At 45.0% G+C, this 20,945-nt stretch overlaps 1 protein-coding gene across 2 annotated transcripts; it reads right to left on the bottom strand.

The window, feature by feature from the left end:
- Positions 1–398: 398 nt before the first annotated feature.
- Positions 399–20,230, bottom strand: CFAP157 (cilia and flagella associated protein 157). Of its 2 annotated transcripts, XM_081179764.1 has the most exons (9): positions 19,946–20,222; positions 19,046–19,317; positions 17,861–18,014; positions 15,372–15,639; positions 12,919–13,049; positions 12,602–12,752; positions 10,879–11,066; positions 8,736–8,883; positions 399–897 (listed from the first exon to the last, which is right to left on the bottom strand). In XM_081179764.1, exons 1-9 carry the CDS (start codon positions 20,092–20,094, stop codon positions 793–795), a joined length of 1,566 nt encoding a protein of 521 aa, XP_081035890.1. In that variant the 5' UTR covers positions 20,095–20,222; the 3' UTR covers positions 399–792. The 2 variants fall into 2 exon arrangements, with proteins under 2 accessions (XP_081035890.1, XP_081035889.1); XM_081179763.1 differs by lacking the exon at positions 399–897 and having other exon boundaries at positions 8,105–8,883; positions 19,946–20,230.
- Positions 20,231–20,945: the final 715 nt, after the last annotated feature.

Raw genomic sequence — 20,945 nt, 5'->3', positions numbered from 1 at the left:
TGCAACAAAGACCTTAATTGGGAGGAAGTGCGTTGGTGGGGAGAAACGTCCCCCCTTCTCCTACTCCTCATGACAAGCTGCAGTGATTACTTGTCCCAGATCTCCAAGCCTAGTAATTCCTAATCTGTGTAGCATGAGAGAGTGTGGGCATCTTGCAGGGTACCATGTGAATGAAATAATTTTAAAAGCTTTTTGTGAGCTTCCAGTGCACTCACCCATAGACGAGGCTCCCCGATAATGCACAAAACAGGAGGGTGTGTGCAAAACAGCTTCCCCCCTTTTTCTTTGGGGGTAGCCTTTATGACTGAGGAGTGGCAGGTGGGTTGTTGTTTGTTTTTAAATGCTTTATATACAGAAATATCCTCACACCTCTAAAGAGTAAACCTTGAGTATAAGGGTTGAAGTGTGTCTTCCACTTTAATTCAGAAAGGAAGAAGAAGGTGGGAGCATATGTCAGCTACCAGAAAGGCCGGAGGCCTCCTATCCTAGCTGGATCCCACTTCGCAAAGACCTGTTGTCATGCGGGAGCAGTGTGGTGGCCTTGCCCTAGGAAATCCACCCAGCCTTGGAACGTGGTTGGGTTGGAGGGCCGCTTGTGCCTCCTCCTTTGTTTGCTTTCCATTTCTGACTCAAAGCAGCTCAGTGGTTCTGTAACTTTCCTCAGACAGTTCTGCACTGACCTATTGGGATAAAAGTCCTCAGAATTCCACCCTGAGTATCATTATCTCTTGGAGGGATAGGTGCTGGTGCAAAATGAGAATACTGGATAAAGGGTTGCTTCTTCTCCATTCACTATTCCTCAGTTGGTTGCTGTGCAGCCAGTTTCTTACAGACAGCTTTCTCTTGTGGTTTGGTCTCTTCCTCTTTCAGCTCCGTTCTCCATGCTGCTATTAAAGGCTGTGGGGGAAAGGGCAGGTGTTCAGGCTAGGGATGTTAAATCCACACCCCTCACAATTTCACAGATGAAAACACGGATAAATGTACTCATAAAAAACAGGACCAGCCCAATACATTTCAGTGCCTGAGGCAGAGGAGAAGGGTAGTTCTCCACAAAACGATTTGACAGAATAGCACCGGGACACCTTTATTTATCAGGCTCATTTATATATTGTTCTTGGTGTTGATACGGAACGGAAGGGGGGGGGGCTCCTTTCCCCTTCCTTCTAGGAACATCCGAGGCCCCGCTTATTCCTATGGCCCCGCTTTAGCCAATCACAGCCATGCATTCGTCCTGCAGAAGCTAGCTCAGGGAGCTCCTGCACGCCTCATTTCACCCCTGACAAGCTGCTGGCGGCCCCCCCCACGGCGAGAACAATGGATCCGAAACCAGGGACCTCCTGTTACAATGTATCCATTCTGTTTCTGCTTTTGCCCTATAGTACAGAATGGGTTTGAAATCATTGAAATCTTTAGAAATTGATATAAAATCAACCGTAACTCCGATTTCTTCGCTCTCAGTGTCATTCAACTCAGTTCCCCGTGGACTCCATGATGCTATCCCTACTTCCATAATCCCCGAAGCGGCAGGTCACGTACGCAGGAACTTCTTAATTTGCCAAACCTTCCCTCTAGGCAATATTAGGTGGCAGACGATGCATATCTCTGACCCATTGTCTTGCCACCACCGGTACTCAATAAATGTGTATCTATGTATATTTCCCGCTCCGCATATCCCCCCTCCCTCATCCGAAAATGCTAATTAATGTAATCCCACCTTTTCATAATGTATTCATGACGTGTAAAGTATATTCATGATGTAACTTGTGAAACCCAACCTTCCCATAATGTATTCGTGACGTTTCATGCACTGTATTCTGGGATATGGAGGGAAATTTCAAAAGTTCATGTCACCCCTTTCTCTGGGTTCAATCTCGCCTTGAACCTGTTGCGCAATAAACTTGGATCTTCTGCAGTTTGCTCCTGCGTCCGGCTGAGCTCATTTTCTTCCGCAGGGACCCACGGACTTAGTCCGATGAGCTGGGTGGCAGAGTAACCCCGCACCCAGATTTTAGCCGTAACAGTTGGCTGCCCAACGTGGGGCTTGTGGTTCTCCCGAGCTGCTGACTGGGGGCCCCGAAATCTTCAGCCGGCTCCGGGCCATTTTGCCTGGGAAGATCCTTTTGGACCCCCAGCCATCTTCCGGGCGGTAATCGAAAGCCCTAGGAGTTCAGCCGGGGAGCAAAAGAGGGATCCAGCCGGCTTATTATTCATCGATCCCGGGATCATCATAGAAGACGCGTGAGTATAAGGAAAAAGGAAAATCCAGTGCACTGGTGGGAAGGGGGTGGAATCTCCTGGCAACTGAATTCTCTGCCCTCCTCTCTATCGCTCCTTCTTGCCTTTCTCTTGGTCCGGTTAGTGAGAGAGACCGTGGACCGCTGCTCAACCCGAAAGGGGGGTTCTGAGCTCTATCTCTTTTCCTTAAAATCTCCAGCCAGCCGCACCAATTGGGAGTCCGAAAGTAAGACGGTGAGACCCGGCTTGGAAAGACAGCCGACTTTCCGCAACGGGCATCCCAGTTGAAAGCAAGGGGTTGGAGCTCTCTTTCCGAACTTCTCTAGCGCCCGGCAAGGGGGCGGGAAGTGGTCTTGCTTTCTATCCCAATCCCAGCCGCACTGGTCGGTGCCACGTAACCGTGCGTGAGCCCGCTTCCAAAAGCAAGGGGGATTTTCAGTTCGAAATTCTATCCAGGGACCACCCGATCTGGCACCGCATGGCGCGGGCGTCCAGTAGGGCCCCTTTTCCTGAGATGTGACGATAGGTAGGAGGTTGCCAGGAGGGATAGCCCATGAGGAATTGGGCAGGACCGGCAGAGTGGAAAGAGACCCCAGGTTATAGGAAATAAGGAAATAAGGAAATAAGGAAATAGGAAAGGGAACGCAAGGAACCGGATAGCTAGAGCTCTCTAAAACCCACTAAGGAAGTTGCCAGGCAACTAGAAGCCCCTTCTCCTCTTTACTATACGTCCCTGTCCTAAGCATACCAAACCCCTAGACATACCAATCCTAATCAACCCCTCTTTTTCCCCTTCTCTATCCCAGACCCCCCCCCAAAAAAAAGAAAAAAGCAAAAGAGCAACAACAGCAATGCATGCATCTATAAAGGGGTACCCAGTCAACCAAGCGTTGTGAGCCCTACCAGTCTGATTACCTGGTGGTGTGTTTGAAGAGGCAAGGAGGCTCATAAAACCATGTGGGACCTTCCTACTAATTTCACTTAATGAAGCCAAAGGTAGTGGCCCAACTCCTTGCAATAACCAACTAAAGGATGAGAATATATATGTTTACATGTTGTCTGTTATGTGTGTTGTCTGTTAATACATATATGAGAATATGTATGTTTACATGTTGTCCGTTATGTGTGTTGTCTGTTCCTTCTGTCTCTGGCAGACTGCCTTTCTTAAGTGTGCATAGTTTAAACTGCAAGCTTGCTTCAAAATTTAAATCTAAGGAAGCCATGCTGGATCTTAGCAGTCCTAAATAAGAGAAAATGAGAATGAAGTGTGCAAATGTTTACCCCACCTCTTGCTTTGCCCCAACTTTTGAGATTGTGAGTCTACAGTCTTATTTTGGAAGGTGCTGATAACCTAATGTTTCTGCTGCAAAAGCCTAGTTGAGCCAACTGCTCTCAAGCTAAAATGCAGTGTATGTATTTCATTAAGCATATGCCTATGAAAGTATGGTGTTCCTTCTAAGAAAAATATCTGAGTCCAGGTTTAACTTTGATTTGGTTGGACAGAAGAGTTATTGTAAGGCTCCTGATATCTGTCTCTATAAGACTTCCTGGCCTCTTTTCTTAGAAAATGCCCCCCCTTGTTTCATTCTGTCTCTTTCAGGGTTTTTTTCCCCTTCTCCTTCTTATTCTGTGCCAGGTAAATTTACTCCTGAGTAAGCTTCCTTTAAAGGAAACTGCAAGGGGGGGGGCATAGATTAGGCTTACTATTGCTCTGCAAGTTCAACAAAAATGTCAAATCTATGGCTGTTGTAATTATCTGTGAGTGGTTATATCAATTGAATTAACTTTGCTTTATAAAAGATCCTCTCCCTATCTTAGGAAAAATGTTAAGTTCAATCTTCCTTTAAAGATAATTTCTATAGGTATGTGTGTGTTTCTGGTAGTACAAATCTTGCTACGAACCCTGTATTTTAGGGTTGGACTAGATGACCCCAGGTCCCTTTCAACTTTCCCAATTTGTGGCTGATGAGTTGAAATTCAGCCCAGGTTGGCTCTTTGTTTTTTTAAAAGGTGTGATGACAGGTGAAAGCCATGATGTTTGAAGCAGAACTGGTGATATCAGGCATTTAAGTGATTACAGTGTTTGAATTCTAACTCTCTGGCCATTTTTACTCATAAATAAGAGAGCGGTTGATTGTTCCGCGAATGGCCAGAGGGATATTAGCCCTTTCCTGTACATAAAGGAAGCAGTTTCGTTTGCTTGGGCTGAAATCGCTAGCTTTGGTGAATACTTAAATTGCTGAGTTTCTCTTTTGTTTAAAATCAAACCCTGTTCTCAAAATCTACTCCATACCCTTCCCTTCCCTTATTCAAATGTTAATTTAGCCAAAGGATGCAACATTTTCAATAGTACAAAAGGTTTGCTGAGACATGAACTCTGCACATGCACAGAGGCTAGATCAGCTAAAGAAGAGAGAGAGAGAGAGAGGACGGGGGGGGGAACTGTAAGGAGGGAGAGGAGGTTTCTTCCAAATGTAAAAGAAAAGTCGGAACCATTGAAGGAAATCACCCTTAATCTGTCTTTGCTCCAGGGGCTACTTAAGACAAAAGGCTTAAAAAAAAACAAAAAAAAAAACTAGCCCATCAAAAGTCAAGAGTTTTCCAGGTTCCAAATCTTAACATGCCAAATTCTTTTCACAGGTAAATATCAAAGCATTCCCCCCCTCAATGGGAATTTTAGGAACAGCATTTCCTGACAGGCTTCTCACATGAAATAATTTTCCCTTTTAACAGGATATGTGAACCCCGATAACAAAGTGTTTGTCCCTTTTTCCTCCCACAGCAACTTTCTTTCTGTTCTGTGAAACACGTCTGAATCCCTGCTATATTAGTGACTTCCATCTCTTTCTGGCTTTGACACTTTTTTCAAGTTACAAATAATCTGTTTTCATTTATTTAATACGTTTCTCCATGATGTCTATGAAGTTAATCGAAGCACAACCAAACATTGTTTGTGGAATGGTACTTGTTTACCTTCGGCCTGAGCATCTCTTATTAATTCTGTCATTTTGGCTAGTGCAAGGTACTTACACAACTTTAAATTGCCATTCATTATTAATTGTGTGTCTTAGCATTTATTTATTTTTGGTTCCTCATAGCTCATTTTGTGTGTTTGTGTTTTACTTTGGGGACATGTTCATCACATGTTGAAAGTCAGTCTCATGAAGTTCTTTTATTGGATAGCACATGGTGAATTTTAAGTTTTCCCCATTGTTTTCCCTTTTTTTTTCAGTCCAGTAGTAATATGTGTGGTTTTGATAATATCTTTGTACTATTTAATAATAGTTATTTTCTGAATCTGATGTCTTTGTGTCAAGTCCATTTTCATCTAACTGGTAATCTAATTTTTTTGCTTCCTTTTTATTTTTTAACCTTTGTATTTTTTACAGTTCTCTTTCTATACATGTGGAGTAATTTTTTATTTTATAATATGAAAAGAACAACAACAACAAAAACTAAGTGAAGAAAAGCAAACAAACTTAGCAGATAATAACAGTAGTTATAGGAAAATGTGATAATAATATTGGAATGAATGAAACGCTTAATTCGCTAAGATTTTATTATTTGCAACTTCCAACAGAAACCGAAGGACATCACATCCTTTTCGCCTTTTGCCCCCTCCCTTTTCTAACTGTCTTTAAGCCCCCAAACCCTGCCCCTTACAGGATATCACTTCTACAGATGCAATGATGAAAAGCAGCAACAACCCCTCATGGCTAAGGGGAGGAGTTGAATTGCAAGGACATTTTCTCACTTTTGAACCTTAAGACTGTGCTCCAGGATTCAAAAGATACATGCATAAAAGATCACAATTGTGTCAAGATATGTAACTGATATTTAATTAGTTTGTTTTGTATTATGTGTTATTATGTAAGAATGTTGAAATGTGTCTGACAGTGTGATTTCCACAAAGGGGGGCAATTTTTGTGTGTAATTGTTTTTATGTTTAATGTCTTATTGCTTACACACCAATGGAGAATTCTCATGCATTTTATACTTTCTAATAGCTCACACTATTGTGTAGTCCAATGTTTAGATCAACTTGTAACCACATTTAATTGTTCCACCGCCAACTTTCCCTATCCATTTAAAAATGTGTTAAACCTCGTTTTGCCAAGGACAAGCTTCTGGATCCATAAAACACCAGGTACATGAAGGTGCATATGCTTTGGTTTAGCAGGAATGATCCCTTATAGAGTTAAATTGACTTATTTGGACAACTGCCCTTGTTAAGAATGGTTTTCTTTTAACAGATTGGTTTGAAGAGTTGAGAACCATGGGGCAAGATAAATTCAAATTGGACTCAGTTTGAATTGGGCAAGTGTATCCAGGCTGCAATTAGCCTTTTGGTCCTTTAAGTGCAAGTGAGCAACCCCCATGCGTGCAAAACCACAGCCTATGATAGAATCCCATAGGAAGGCCAAGGCCAAGGCATCTCCCTCACGAGATGTCCAACCTGTGCCAGCTATGGTGAATGCCAGGCAACATGGTTAAATGAAAGCCCCGAGGGGATTCAACAGACAGGATGTGTTGCTGTAGCACTATGTCAGTGTGAGACCACAGAAGAGCTAGCTTGACACCTGAGAAATACACAAAAATGGCGAAGGACAAAACACCAACTGCATTTTTCAGTCATTAGTGGACCTTCCTGCTAGGTGTAAAGCATAAAACACTATGGAGAATGCCACAAGTAATTTAGCAACAAAATACAAGAGGTGTTCTTTATATAATACCCTATATGCAGCTACCTGCACTGCTATACTTGCAAATGACCGTAAGAGGCATGGCTTGCAAGTCCCTTTCAGGTTTGCATAAAGCCACACATCCCATTCACCGAGATTTAGGGTGCGGAGAAAAGATTTGCAAGTTCTTACAGAACTTTAATGCAAATCTATCTCCGAATGGGGGACTGATACGGAACGGAAGGGGGGGGGCTCCTTTCCCCTTCCTTCTAGGAACATCCGAGGCCCCGCTTATTCCTATGGCCCCGCTTTAGCCAATCACAGCCATGCATTCGTCCTGCAGAAGCTAGCTCAGGGAGCTCCTGCACGCCTCATTTCACCCCTGACAAGCTGCTGGCGGCCCCCCCCACGGCGAGAACAATGGATCCGAAACCAGGGACCTCCTGTTACAATGTATCCATTCTGTTTCTGCTTTTGCCCTATAGTACAGAATGGGTTTGAAATCATTGAAATCTTTAGAAATTGATATAAAATCAACCGTAACTCCGATTTCTTCGCTCTCAGTGTCATTCAACTCAGTTCCCCGTGGACTCCATGATGCTATCCCTACTTCCATAATCCCCGAAGCGGCAGGTCACGTACGCAGGAACTTCTTAATTTGCCAAACCTTCCCTCTAGGCAATATTAGGTGGCAGACGATGCATATCTCTGACCCATTGTCTTGCCACCACCGGTACTCAATAAATGTGTATCTATGTATATTTCCCGCTCCGCATATCCCCCCTCCCTCATCCGAAAATGCTAATTAATGTAATCCCACCTTTTCATAATGTATTCATGACGTGTAAAGTATATTCATGATGTAACTTGTGAAACCCAACCTTCCCATAATGTATTCGTGACGTTTCATGCACTGTATTCTGGGATATGGAGGGAAATTTCAAAAGTTCATGTCACCCCTTTCTCTGGGTTCAATCTCGCCTTGAACCTGTTGCGCAATAAACTTGGATCTTCTGCAGTTTGCTCCTGCGTCCGGCTGAGCTCATTTTCTTCCGCAGGGACCCACGGACTTAGTCCGATGAGCTGGGTGGCAGAGTAACCCCGCACCCAGATTTTAGCCGTAACAGTGTAGAAAATTCAAGGGTGGTTTGGAAATATATATATATATATATATATATATATATATATATATATATATGGTGGGAATCTGGGCCAGCCTACCCTACTTCATTGGGTTGTTGTGAGGATAAATGAGGATAAAAACTACAAGCCCCCTTAAGTTCCTTGGAAAGGGTATAAAAGGTGGGATAGAAAAGTAAAAATGAATAAAAATAAAATAAACACTAGGCTATGTGCAGCCCATATGGCTCTGTCACCCCAACAGAAGGGAAAGGCTTGTTAGGTCACATCCATACCATGCATTTTTAAAGCAGTATTATACCACTTCAACAGCCGTGGCTTCTCCCCAAAGCATCCTGGAAACTAGTTGTTAAGGGTGCCAAGATTTGTTAGGGAAGAGAACCATAACACATGGAGGTTCCCAGGAATCTTTGGGGGCAGCCATGACAGTTTGTTTACTATTAAATTAAATCCCACCTTTTCTCCTAAGAGTTCAAGCTGGCATACACTCTTCTCTCTGTCAATTTTATCCTTGCAACTACCCTGGCTGAGAGACCGGTGGCAGCAAATTCCATGTATGTCAGGCATTATTGCTCCAGCCTTCATTTCTGCAAGGTGCTTCCTGGAAGCCATGCTGTTGCCTAGGTTTTGGTTATCGCTTCCCACCTGGGGGCCAATAAGTCCTGATTCCCCACTCACCTCTGTGGCACTAGCGTACGGCCGGACAGTATCCGCACGGACATGGGAGATGCTGCTCAGAGATGGCATACTGTGGACAACATGGGTCCCTGGGATCTTGGCAACATTCATGTGCGACATGATGCGGGAAGGCTTGATAGCAGAGAGGCTGAGAAACAGATATCTACAGTTCCATACCAGTTTGCGAATTTGCTTATTTATTTTACAAAACATTCCTGTGGAAATTCAGCAGCATTTCCCAGCCAATTTCTCCTAACACTCAACATTTCTACATGCAATTCTGCCTAACCCACACGTTTTCCCAGAATGCTGCTGTCTAATAATAATAATAATAATTTTTATTTATACCCCGCCCTCCCCAGCCAAGGCCTGGGGTTCATTTTGTGCATGTGCTTTCTGCTGGTGTATATGCTGTTTCTACACACGCTTTTCTCTCTAGAACATGTATTTTTGGCTGGAGAACTACACTGCAGAATTGAAAGAAGCATGGATTTTGAAGAGTGGCTGCGTTTCGGTTCATGCACTGTTTCAGAAAGTGCAACTTTCAAGGTTGTACTGAGGCAGCACTGGAGCCCATCTAGGCTTGTAAAAATAAAACCCATGTGCTGGAAGGAGTGTGGGGATGTGACTTCCTTTTTCCATACATGACTTCCTTTTTCCACACAGTAGTATGAGAGTTCTGGGATGAGACATTTGAATCACATGTACATCTTTGGAGCAGGCCCTTGCACTCCTCATTAGACATTAATATGCATAAGGAGCCAATCTGCATTTTATTAACAGCAGCCAGGCTTGTAATGTTTGGGAAGTGGCCATTTCAGATCAAGGCACTGCATATAGAATTTTGGCAACCTGTGGCTCTCCCCCTTTTTTTGCATGCGCTAATAAAGGGGAGAGACCTTTTCATCCTCTTTCAGGAATGCCTGTGGATACGATTAGGTAGACTGATAACTTCCACGCTAAGCAGAGGCACAGAGTTTTACCCAACATTGGGGGTTTCCCATCATGGGCGTCATGACGTTTGTTGAGGCCTCCCACCGCTGCCACGAGGCTCAACAAGGGCTGTTACTGCAGGACCCTGGCCCCTGCAGATTGAAGGGGCTCATCCCAACAAACTTTGCAGGGGCTGAATACATCTCAGCCCTATAGAATTGGTGCCTATAATGTTAAGCTTATATTGGGAATTTGCATATGACCTATGATTGCTGTAGACTGGGTAGACTGGAATTATTGTCTTTGGTAAGACTATTTCCTTGGATATTAGAATCACAGAGTTCGAAGGCATCCTCAAGGCTCATATAGTCCAACCCCCTTGTTATGTATACAAATTAAAAATTTAATGGTGGGGGAAGAAAGTGTGGATTCTGCAGTTTTGTCTTTCTGTGCTATTTGAATCAAGTTTCCTCTTCCATTCCTATGAGGCCGGTATCTATATTGCATTGCTTCCTTTCACTAAGTAGCTCTGCCTGCTTGTCCTTTTACAAGAACGTAACAGGCGGTGGTGGGACGCAGGTGGCCCTGTGGGTTAAACCACTGAGCCTCTTGGGCTTGCCGATCAAGAAGAAGAAGAAGAGTTTGGATTTGATATCCCGCCTTTCACTCCCTTTAAGGAGTCTCAAAGCGGCTAACATTCTCCTTTCCCCTCCCCCCCCCCCAACAACCACTCTGTGAGGTGAGTGGGGCTGAGAGACTTCAGAGAAGTGTGACTGGCCCAAGGTCACCCAGCAGCTGCATGTGGAGGAGCGGAGACGCAAACCCAGTTCCCTAGATTAGGAGACTACCGCTCTTAACCACTATACCACACTGGCTCTTCAATCAGAAGGTCGGCGGTTCGAATCCTTGCGACGGAGTGAGCTCCCGTTGCTCAGTCCCTGCTCCTGCCAACCTAGCAGTTCGAAAGCACGTCCAAGTGCAAGTAGATAAATAGGTACCACTCCGGCAGGAAGGTAAACGGTGTTTCCATGCGCTGCTCTGGTTCGCCAGAAGCGGCTTAGTCATGCTGGCCACAAGACCTGGAAGCTGCATGCCGGCTCCCTCGGCCAGTAAAGCGAGATGAGCGCCACAACCCCAGGGGTACCTTTACCTTTAACAGGCGGTGGCACCCCTCCCAACCCTCATGGATCTCATCCCCTTTTCCGCTTACCTGCTGCCCTCCGTGGTGGTAGGTTTGAACACCTTGCTCTCTACATAGAGAGTGCGGAGAAGCTGATTGGCCTCGATGCGTGCGATGCTTCTGTTCAGGAGATTCAAGGTGGCTTGCAGCACATCATTGCGCCTTAAGTGGAACATCACATCAAAGTGGCCATCCTCATCCTCATCAGATGGGCGTTCCTGTGGGAGTGAAGAGGAAGAATGTGGCTGCAAAACCCCCCTAGATTTCCACCATATTTGTTCCCCACACTTCAAATAAAATGCAAAGTTTGAAGTGGGCAAGTTTGTGATCCCAGTTTACCCAGCCCAAATGCATACAGGAAGCAGACAGTTTAGGTTAGCTTATAGAATTGTAGCCAACCCCTTGCTCAATGCAGGATCTACAAAGAAGGAGATTAGCAACAGTTTGGCTTTTACTAGCTTGATCCTGTTCGCAGAATGGAAGATGGCAGGATCTTCTCTATGGAAAGATGGTTTCAGGCACCAGACCTGTTGCAAACCAACTCCATGTTACAAAGATTTCTGCAAATGTGACATGAAGGCTGGAAACATCACCACCACCGTGTGGGAATCACTTGCAAAACGACCACAGTGCCTGCAGACAGACAGGTCGTGCATCCTTAGCAGTAACCAGAGAAGGAATGACTGCTGGGAGGAGCGCAGAGAGAATAAATGCCTGGGTGCACCTGAAAATGTGATGAAAATGATATATAGATGGTATGTAACACCAGTGAAATTAGCTAAAATGTATAAAGTAAGTAATAAATGTTGGAAGTGTAAAGAAAAAGAAGGAACATTTTACCATATGTGGTGGGAGTGTAAAAAAGTAAATGCTTTTGGGAAATGATATATAATGAGTTTTTAAAAATGTTGAAATATACATTCGTTAAAAAAACAGAAGCATTTCTATTAGGAATAATAGGAAATGAAATTAATAAAAAAAAGAATGGAAATTGTTTTTGTACGCAGTAACAGCAGCAAGAATTTTGTTGGCTCAAAAATGGAAAGAAGAAGAATTGCCTACGATGGAAGAATGGAGAATGAAATTAATGGACTACGCAGAACTTGATAAATTAACAGGGAGGATCCGGAACCGACGAGACCAGAAATTCACTGAAGACTGGAATAAATTTACAGATTATATGAAAAGTATATGTGATGATCAGATAATGTTTGTAAGTTTTCAGGATGCTCTGTGAGAATGTATAATAGAAATATTGTTTAAAAAAATAAGGTAAAATAAGATATTAAGGTAGTGCAATATTAAACTGAGAAATGTGGAAGTGAGTAAAACGGAGAATTACCAGACATGTTGATGGAAGTCCAAAAAGAGGATGTTGGTGATAAATTGGAGGTTTTGTTTGTATAATCTTATATTGGAAAATTAATCAAAATTATATTTAAAAAAATGCCTGGGTGCACCTGCAGCAGCACAACTGGACACCTTCCTTTGCCCCAGCTGCAACAAAACATGTCTCTCCCATATCAGTCTCCACAGCCACAGCAGATGCTGTAACTCTCTGATGGTTTGACTTCACCCCCAAAGGCGCACTCCTCCATTGTCTCCCGAGACAGACAACTCAAATGCAAATAGATGCAATATTGACCCATAAAAATCAGCCAAAGCTCATAAGGCCAATCAACTTGGATTTTCTTAATGTGGCAAAAGGTCTCCAAACCCTCCCAGCAGTGTCCCAATATTCCCAGACACTCACCAGCAGCACTTCCTTGAGGCCCTGGGCAGTGTGCCTGAGGATTCTTTCAGCATTCAGCCGCAGCTGATGCTCCTCTTCAAGGGCCTTTGATTGGCTTTCCTCTTCACTGCTTTTCCGTTGCATCTCCTGCCTCTGCAGAGTCAGCTCCTCTCTGAGTGGGGCAGGAGAAGGTCAGGCCAGGAATAGAACAAGACAGTTAGTCAACAACCAGCAGCACCTAACCAGGAAAGAAGCCTGGGCAGTTAGTTCAGTGAAAAAACTGACTCTGACTCTTGAGAGAGAGAGAGGGAGAAAGAAAGAGAGGTGCCTGTACTAACTTTAGTGCCACGTTCTGCTGCTCCAGCACCTCATTGGTCTCCTTTGTTTGGGCCATGACCTTCTTCATCTCCATGTACTCTTCCACCTGCGCCTGCAGCTCCTTGCACTTGTTGGTGAGCATCCAGATCATCTGTGTACCAAACATGCACATGTGAGCATACCTGTCACATACACAGGTGATCATCAGCCTGCATTCTGCCTTCAGCTGGGTGTGGAAAGGCTAAGCACCATTTGAATATAATATAGTAACTAATATTAACTAACCTGATGCCCTTCTGGTAATGTTGTACTCCAACTCCCATCATCCCCAGCCAGCATGGGCAAAGTTGGGGATGATGGGAGTTGGAGTCTAGTAACATGGGAAGCACAAGGTTGGGATGTTAGAGGCAGCCCTGTTTAGGGAAGCTTTTAATGTTTATTAGGTTATTGTATTTTAGTGTTTTGTTGGAAGCCGCCCAGAGTGCCTGGGGAAACCCAGACAGATGGGCGGGGTATAAATAATAAATTATTATTATTATTATTATTATTATTATTATTATTATTATTATTATTATTATTATTATTATCATTATCATTATCATCATCATTATCATCATCATCATCATCATTTTATTTTATTAAATATATTTATTATGCCCTTTGCTTAGACACCTGGGCCTATTAGCTGGGTGGATTTACTCAAGTAGTGCACAAAAGCATCAGCCCCGGATCATGTCACTGGCTCTTGTTATCCTGATGAGCAGAAAATGCAACATGGGAGTCAGCTGCTGTTTTATTTTCATGGGTAGTCAATGTAGAGTCCTTCAGATGTTTTGGACTACAGTTCCCATCATCCCTGACCATTGACCATGGTGGTTGAGGCTGATGGGAATTGTACAGAAGTGTCATGGTCCAAGGCTGCCCAATAAGCATGAAAGGGGAGCTTTCTAACCACTGAAAATAAGTATTCTCATCCTTTGTGCTGATTGGAGCCACTGAGGATGGACCACCAGGGTCACTCTGGAGAAGGTATGCAGGAAGGACACAAAGGAGGAGGAGTTTGGCATGCTCCAAAGCTAAGCATTTAGCAACACTGAAAACAAAAGGAGCTTTGGTTTCAAGAGAATGGTGTGAAAGTTCTGTTACGTACAATGGAACTTCAGGGAAAGCACAACTTCAGTCACTCCAAAAGTACAGGTGAAACTCGAAAAATTAGAATATTGTGGAAAAGTTCCTTTATTTCACTAATTCAACTTGAAAGGTGAAACTAATATATGAGATAGACTTGTGACATGCAAAGCGAGATATGCCAAGCCTTGATTTGTTATCATTGTGATGATCATGGCGTACAGCTGATGAAACCCCAAATTAACCATATCATAAAATTAGAATATTCAAGGAAATCAGCAAAACAAGGATTGCAAATAGAGCAAGATTGGACTTCTGAGAAGTAGAAGCACATCTTGCTTTGCATGTCATGAGTCAATCTCATATATGAGTTTCACCTTTTAAGTTGAAATACAGAAATAAATGAACTTTTCCACGATATTCTAATTTTTCGAGTTTCACCTGTAGCTACTGGAGCACTCCAAATAATTTGTCCAGGTACATGATCAGAATACAGTAGCTCTAGCTGGAAGGCAGTGCATGGAGGTTCTCTTATTACAGTGGTACCTCGGGTTACATACGCTTCAGGTTACATACGCTTCAGGTTACAGACTCCGTTAACCCATAAATATTGCTTCAGGTTAAGAACTTTGCTTCAGGATGAGAACAGAAATCGTGCTCCGGCGGTGCGGCAGCAGCGGGAGGCCCCATTAGCTAAAGTGGTGCTTCAGGTTAAGAACAGTTTCAGGTTAAGTACGGACCTCTTGAACAAATTAAGTACTTAACCCGAGGTACCACTGTATTATTGTTGTAAGAATGTAAGAGTCTGCAGGATCAGGCCAATGGCCCATCTGTTCCAGCATTCTGTTCTCACAGTGGCCAAGACAGGTGACCTAAAGGGAAACCAGAACGCAGGACCTGGTCACAAGAGCAACTTTCCCCTCCTGAGCTTTCCAGCAACTGGGATTGAGAAGCATCACTGCCTCAAACTGTAGAAGCAGTGTGCCCATCCTGGCTAGAAGCCCTCAATAGCCTTCTCCTCCCCCACGAATTTGTCCAGTTCTTTTTTAAAACCATCCAAGTTGGCGACCATCACTGCCTCCCGTGGAAGCAAGCTCCATAGTTTAGCCAAATGCCACCATGAAGAAGTGGACTGTATCTTTTAAAGAGGATTGTATAATCTTAGAAGTGGATGCAGCTGAGAAGTCGTGTCGTTGTGACTACTTTGAAGGGAACTTCATGCACTTCTGAATTACCCACTGTGTTATTGGAGTCGGAGTCTAGCAGCATTCAGAAGGTAACATGCTGGCCACCCCAGGCATAAATTGTGGCCCAGCCCTGCACTTTTGCAAAGGACAATTCTTACCTTCTGGTTGCTGAGGCTGTTCTGTGCCATCTTTGTCTCGTTTTCCTCCAGCAGCTCCAGCTGCTTGAGAGCTTCTGAGTGGGCTTCCTTGAGCCGTTCGTTCTCTTGGAGGAGCTGGAGGCTCTGCTCAGTTATCTTGGTCAGCTGGAAGCTGATGGTGACATTCTCCCGGATGGTGCGCTTAGTGGTCTCTGCCATCTGGCTGTGGGCCACCTTGCGGAACTCAGCGGCTACCGCATTTACACGGTGCATCATCTCCTTCTTTAACCTGAGAGAGAGAGAGAAAGGAAGAAGAGAAGAAGAGTTTGGATTTGATATCCCGCTTTATCACTACCCTATGGAGTCTCAAAGCGGCTAACAATATTCTTTCCCTTCCTCCCCCACAACAAACACTCTGTGAGGTGAGTGGGGCTGAGAGACTTCAAAGAAGTGTGACCGGCCCAAGGTCACCCAGCAGCTGCTTGTGGAGGAGCGGAGAAGCGAACCCGGTTTCCCAGATTACGAGTCCACCGCTCTGAACCACTACACCACACCGGCTCACTATCCCAGCAAGAAGCTGGCAGTAGGCACAGCTCCTGGCCTTGCAGCTGGGAGGTGGCAAAGGTGGATTGGCCAGTGTCTGAGGCACCTTGGTCCAGTAGGAAGCCCTCTGGAAAGCATCCAAGGATCATCTATCCTACTGCCCCAGGCAACATGTGCCATTTCATTTCATTTGTAATTTCAGTACCACCATAAGGGTGCTGGATCAGGCCAAAGGCCCAACTCATCCAACATCCTATCCTCACAATGGCAAACCAGATGCCTGTTTTCATGCTTTTCTGCATTACAGGATTCAAGGAATTTGCAATCCAGGAAATGAGAAAATACACATTTTTTAAAATCACACTGTTGTCCTATAATAGGGGTGGGTAACCTTTCAACAGCTATGGCCATTCCTGGACCGATAAAGACTTGCCACCGTAGTTCATATGCACCGGTTACTTAAATCCTGGATTACTGCACTGTGCTCTATGTGGCTTCCCTCACACTCGATCTGGAAGGTGCAGTTAGTGCAGAATGTTGCGGCGCAGTTGCTGACAGGAGTGAGGCCTTGTCAGCATACAACAGCTGTGCTCAAAGGTCTGCACTGATTGCCAATTTGCTACCAGGTCAAGTTCAAAGTGCTACTATTAGTACATAAAGCCCTTAACAACTTGGAAGCAGCTTATCTGAGAGATCGCCTTACCCCAACATGTGCCCACTTGACCACTTCAGTCGGCAAAACTGGCACTACTACAGGTGCCACATAATACCTGTTCTGCGTTTGTAAGAAATCAATCGCTTAGTGTGTTAGCACATACCCTTTGGAACTCCCTGCCTCTTGAGATTAAGCAGGCGCCTTCAATGTACTCTTTTCAATGCCTGCTAAAAACATTCCTGTTTCAACAACCCTATCCAGATGCTTAGAAAGGAGAGGTAATTTTAATCTGTTCTGGTAATTTAACTTTCATATGTTTGAAAGTAGGGTTACACATTTTTCTTGATTTTACTGCTTTATTTTTGTGGTAAACCACTTTGAGGTTTGCCTGGGTTTTTGTTTGTTTTTTTACAACCGGTGAAATAAATAAATAAGAAACAAAAAGAGAGGTTGCCTTCACCAAGCCAGGTAATGCCTGCTCTGACAGGCACTGGGTCTCCAGGTCTCTCACACCACTTGATATTTAGTCCCTTTCCATATACTGAATCTTGGTTACATTAGAACCCCTGATCTGTAGTTTCCCAGTGGGGATGTCTGGGTTTGGATAGGCAGGCCATCTCAGCAGAGCATGTCTCCACCCCTGGGCCCGCCATTTTGCCTGTAGCTCTTCCCCTCACTACTCTGCCATTGTATTGCTACTAGCTCCAGTTGGCTGAACCATGAGGTCATTGCAAATAAATAAATAAATAAATAAATAAGAAAGAAAGAACAAGAACAATACAGGTCTGCCCTTATCTACTCCAGGACATTGACTCTTATAGAACTTTACAGGTTGCTAGATTCCTGATCTCAGTTCTGTCATATAAAAGACTTCATGGAATGCTGCATGACTATTAAAAATTCAGTAAACTCTATGCACCATCTTTATCTTCAAGGCCATAACACGGTACATCTAGAGATTATGCGTTGAAATATTTTAGTTGATATTTTAGATTGTAAAATGCTATTGATTTTATCTATTGATTTTTATCTATTGATTTGTTTTACCTTGTGGGCTTATAGCCGAATAAAGTATTATCTATCTATCTATCTACAGGTCTGCAAAGCCTGTAGTCTGCATGTGTTCCATCCTACGGAACACCTGACACAGTGGGGCCCTTGGTCAATCCCAGCCTTCACCCACATGGTGTCTCCCAGATGTTTCAGACTACAACTTACGTCAGCCCCAGCCAGCTGATGGGAGTTGTAGTTCAAAGCATCTAGGGGGCACTAGGTTGGCGAAGGCTGGTCACCCCCATCCCACAGCACACACCTCTCTTTATCAATCACAGCTTTCCTCTCCAGGTTATAGATGTAATCCTTGTGGTCTTCTGCTTGCTGCTTCAGTTGCGCCTCGAGTTCGGCAAACTTCGACATGATCTCATCTTTGTGGATCCTAAAATCCTCCAGGGCAGCCAGCTTGCCACCTAGCGACCAGAAATTCTGACTTTAGGCAACCCCCTTAGGCCCCAGTCATCATACTAGGGTATGGGCATAGCCAGCTCAATATATTTTGTTACCTGAAATGAACAAGGAAACAGTGCCCATCCCTGTAACCTGCTATGCAGAGGTAGGCTGCCCCTGAACCGGGGGCTCTGTCTCTTTCCCTTTGGTTTTCTAAGTACAGAGCCCAGCCAGGCAGCCAAGTGACCAACTTGGCTGCTCATCTGAGGCAGCCTCCATGTGCCAGGGTGGCACTCGTTTGCCCACCCCTCCTTATCTGCCTGCCTCTACCTACCCTTTTGCCGCCCAAGTGACCTCACCTCAGGAGTGCCATGGAGAACTTTGTGCCCTCACCCAGGTCTTGCACCTGGCCTGACCGCCTGACTCACCAGGACAGCTGCCACCCATCCTCACACCCCTCTCAGCCTGTTTGGGATTTAACTCCTTCCTTGTGCCCAGTTGCTAAAAGGAGGTATCAGTAGGGGCAAGAAAGAGAGGTGCAGCCACGTCCTTCTCCTTGGCGCCGTCCCCTGGAGCACTTCTGAGGTCTCTGCAAGGCAGGGAGGCAGGTGGGGCCCCAAATCCAAACCTGCTGCCCCTCCCCTCTCTGCCGCTGAAGCAACTGCCTCATCAAGGCTCCTGGTAGTGCCAACCTAGGTGGGGGTTTGATAGGAGACACACATCTTCTTGCACACGGGTGGTGCTTTTCTGACTACATAGCCAATGGCATTTGCAGCTTGGATTGTGGAATTATGTACACATAGATTAGGAACAACAGAAGTACATGCTCTGATTTTACCTTCAGCATGCTTCAGAAGCTTGATGTTATTTTCAGTTAACTGAAAATAGAGTTTAAAGTGCTGCAGATCCACGGCAGGCACTGTCCTGGAAAGCAACTGAAAGCAATTCCTTTCTAGTGTGCTCTACACAGGCACACTCTGCCTGTGCAGCTAAGCAGCGGAGCCTAAACCTCCTTCCCCTTTGCTTTTTCCAAAAAGCGGCCTGGCAGCCTTACTGAGGTTCATATTCTCAGAAGTCAGCTGATCCTTGGTCTCCTGGAACTCATGCCTTAGCTGGCCTAGCTGGGCCTCAAAGGCGTCCTTCTCTGTGTCTTTGGCTTGCTGGAGTAACTGGAGCTGCTCCGTCAACTCTGCAATCTCGTCGACCCGCTGGTTGAGCGTCTTCTTCAGAAAGGACACAATCTCCTTGTTGTCATGGAGCATCTTCTCGTATTCATTGCGGAAGATCTCCTCGCTCACCTGCATCTCGTCCCATTTCTTCTGGTACCTAAGCAAAAGAAGATCAGTTAAGAGGCAGGAACCCAGAACCCATTCCAAGTGCAGCAGGTTGCAACCAACTAACTTGACACCCATGAGCAGAGCCATTGAGATGAATGGGCTTAAGTTGGCCATGGCCCATTCATTACAATGGGTGCACTCCAAGTAGGGTTCACATTGGGCACCACCTTAGCATGCAGGAATCCAGCCTCTGCTCCAGTTGTGTGTGGGGTGGTGGTGGGGTGCTCCTTCTGCACAGTGAGGCCCCAGGTAGAGTTGGCTCAGTCGGTAGAGCATGAGACCCTTAAATCTCAGGGTCGTCGGTTCAAGCCCCACATTGGGCAAAAAGGCTCCAGCATTGCAGGGGGTTGGACTAAATGACCCTTGGGGTCTCTTCCAGCTCTCTGATTCTTTGATACTTCAGCCCCTAAATCCTACCCTGATGGTACCTCTGGCTACCAAGAAAAGGGATGCTTTCCATATGCCCCATCTAAGGAGCAAATGCATAGCAAAGATTTGTGGAAGTTGGTGTCTATGCTCTGTTCCAGCTGCCCTTCCCTATACACCTCAGAGAATACAGTGTACACACACACACACACACACACACACACACACACACACACACACCCTTTACCCACCGGGCTAGTCGCCCCTCCAGATCTCGGATCTGAATCAAGTAAAACTCCCGGCTGTGCTCAGGTACGATATCATCATCCAGCTCTGGTTCCTTGGCAGCCTCTTCCTTCTTGCGCCCTCCTCCTCCTCCTCCTTTCTTCTTGGGCGCCATTGGTGTTGCTGGGGTTTTCTCTTGCTGAGAGCGGGAGATTCAGGGATGGCGAGGTCGAAAGGGAATGCCGCCAGGGCCCTTTCAGAGGCAGAATGGTTGTGCTGTCACTAGGGTGGAGGAGATGTACATAGCAACAGTGGGAAGGGGGGCGTGCCCATCTGGAATGAAACCTTAAAGGGCCAGGAAACCTCCCTCAAAGACACCACAAGCAGTTTCCTTTCGTTTAGAAGGGATAGTTTGGGAAACAGCCCTACCAGAAAAATTAACCAATACAGTGGGACCTCAGGTTAATAACTTAATTTGTTCCAGAGGTCCATTCTTAACCTGAAACCACTTTAGCTAATGGGGCCTCCTGCTGCTGCTGCTCCGCCGCTGCACAATTTCTGTTCTCATCCTGAAGCAAAGTTCTTAACCTGAAGCACTATTTCTGGGTTAGCTGAGTCTGTAACCTGAAGTGTATGTAACCCGAGGTACCACTGTATATGCAAATGGATCTAGATAAAATCCACACTACACCCATAATCTATAATCTAATCTATAACTACTATAGAGTACAGTGGTACCTCGGGTTAAGTACTTAATTTGTTCCAGAGTTCCATTCTTAACCTGAAACTGTTCTTAACCTGAAACCACTTTAGCTAATGGGGCCTCTTGCTGCTGCCGTTGCGCCACCACTGCGCAATTTCTGTTCTCATTCTGAAGCAAAGTTCTTAACCCGAAGTACTATTTCTGGGTTAGCGGAGTCTACAACCTGAAGTGTATGTAACCTGAAGTGTATGTAACCTGAGCTACCACTGTAAACTGAAACTTACATGGGGAAAAATAGAAGACGCTTTCACCCTGGTATGGCT

The sequence above is a fragment of the Podarcis bocagei genome (genome assembly GCF_964188305.1).
Source record: "Podarcis bocagei genome assembly, chromosome: Z".
In the NCBI taxonomy this organism is placed as follows: domain Eukaryota; kingdom Metazoa; phylum Chordata; class Lepidosauria; order Squamata; family Lacertidae; genus Podarcis; species Podarcis bocagei.
This window is presented reverse-complemented; position numbering and strand designations above follow the sequence as displayed.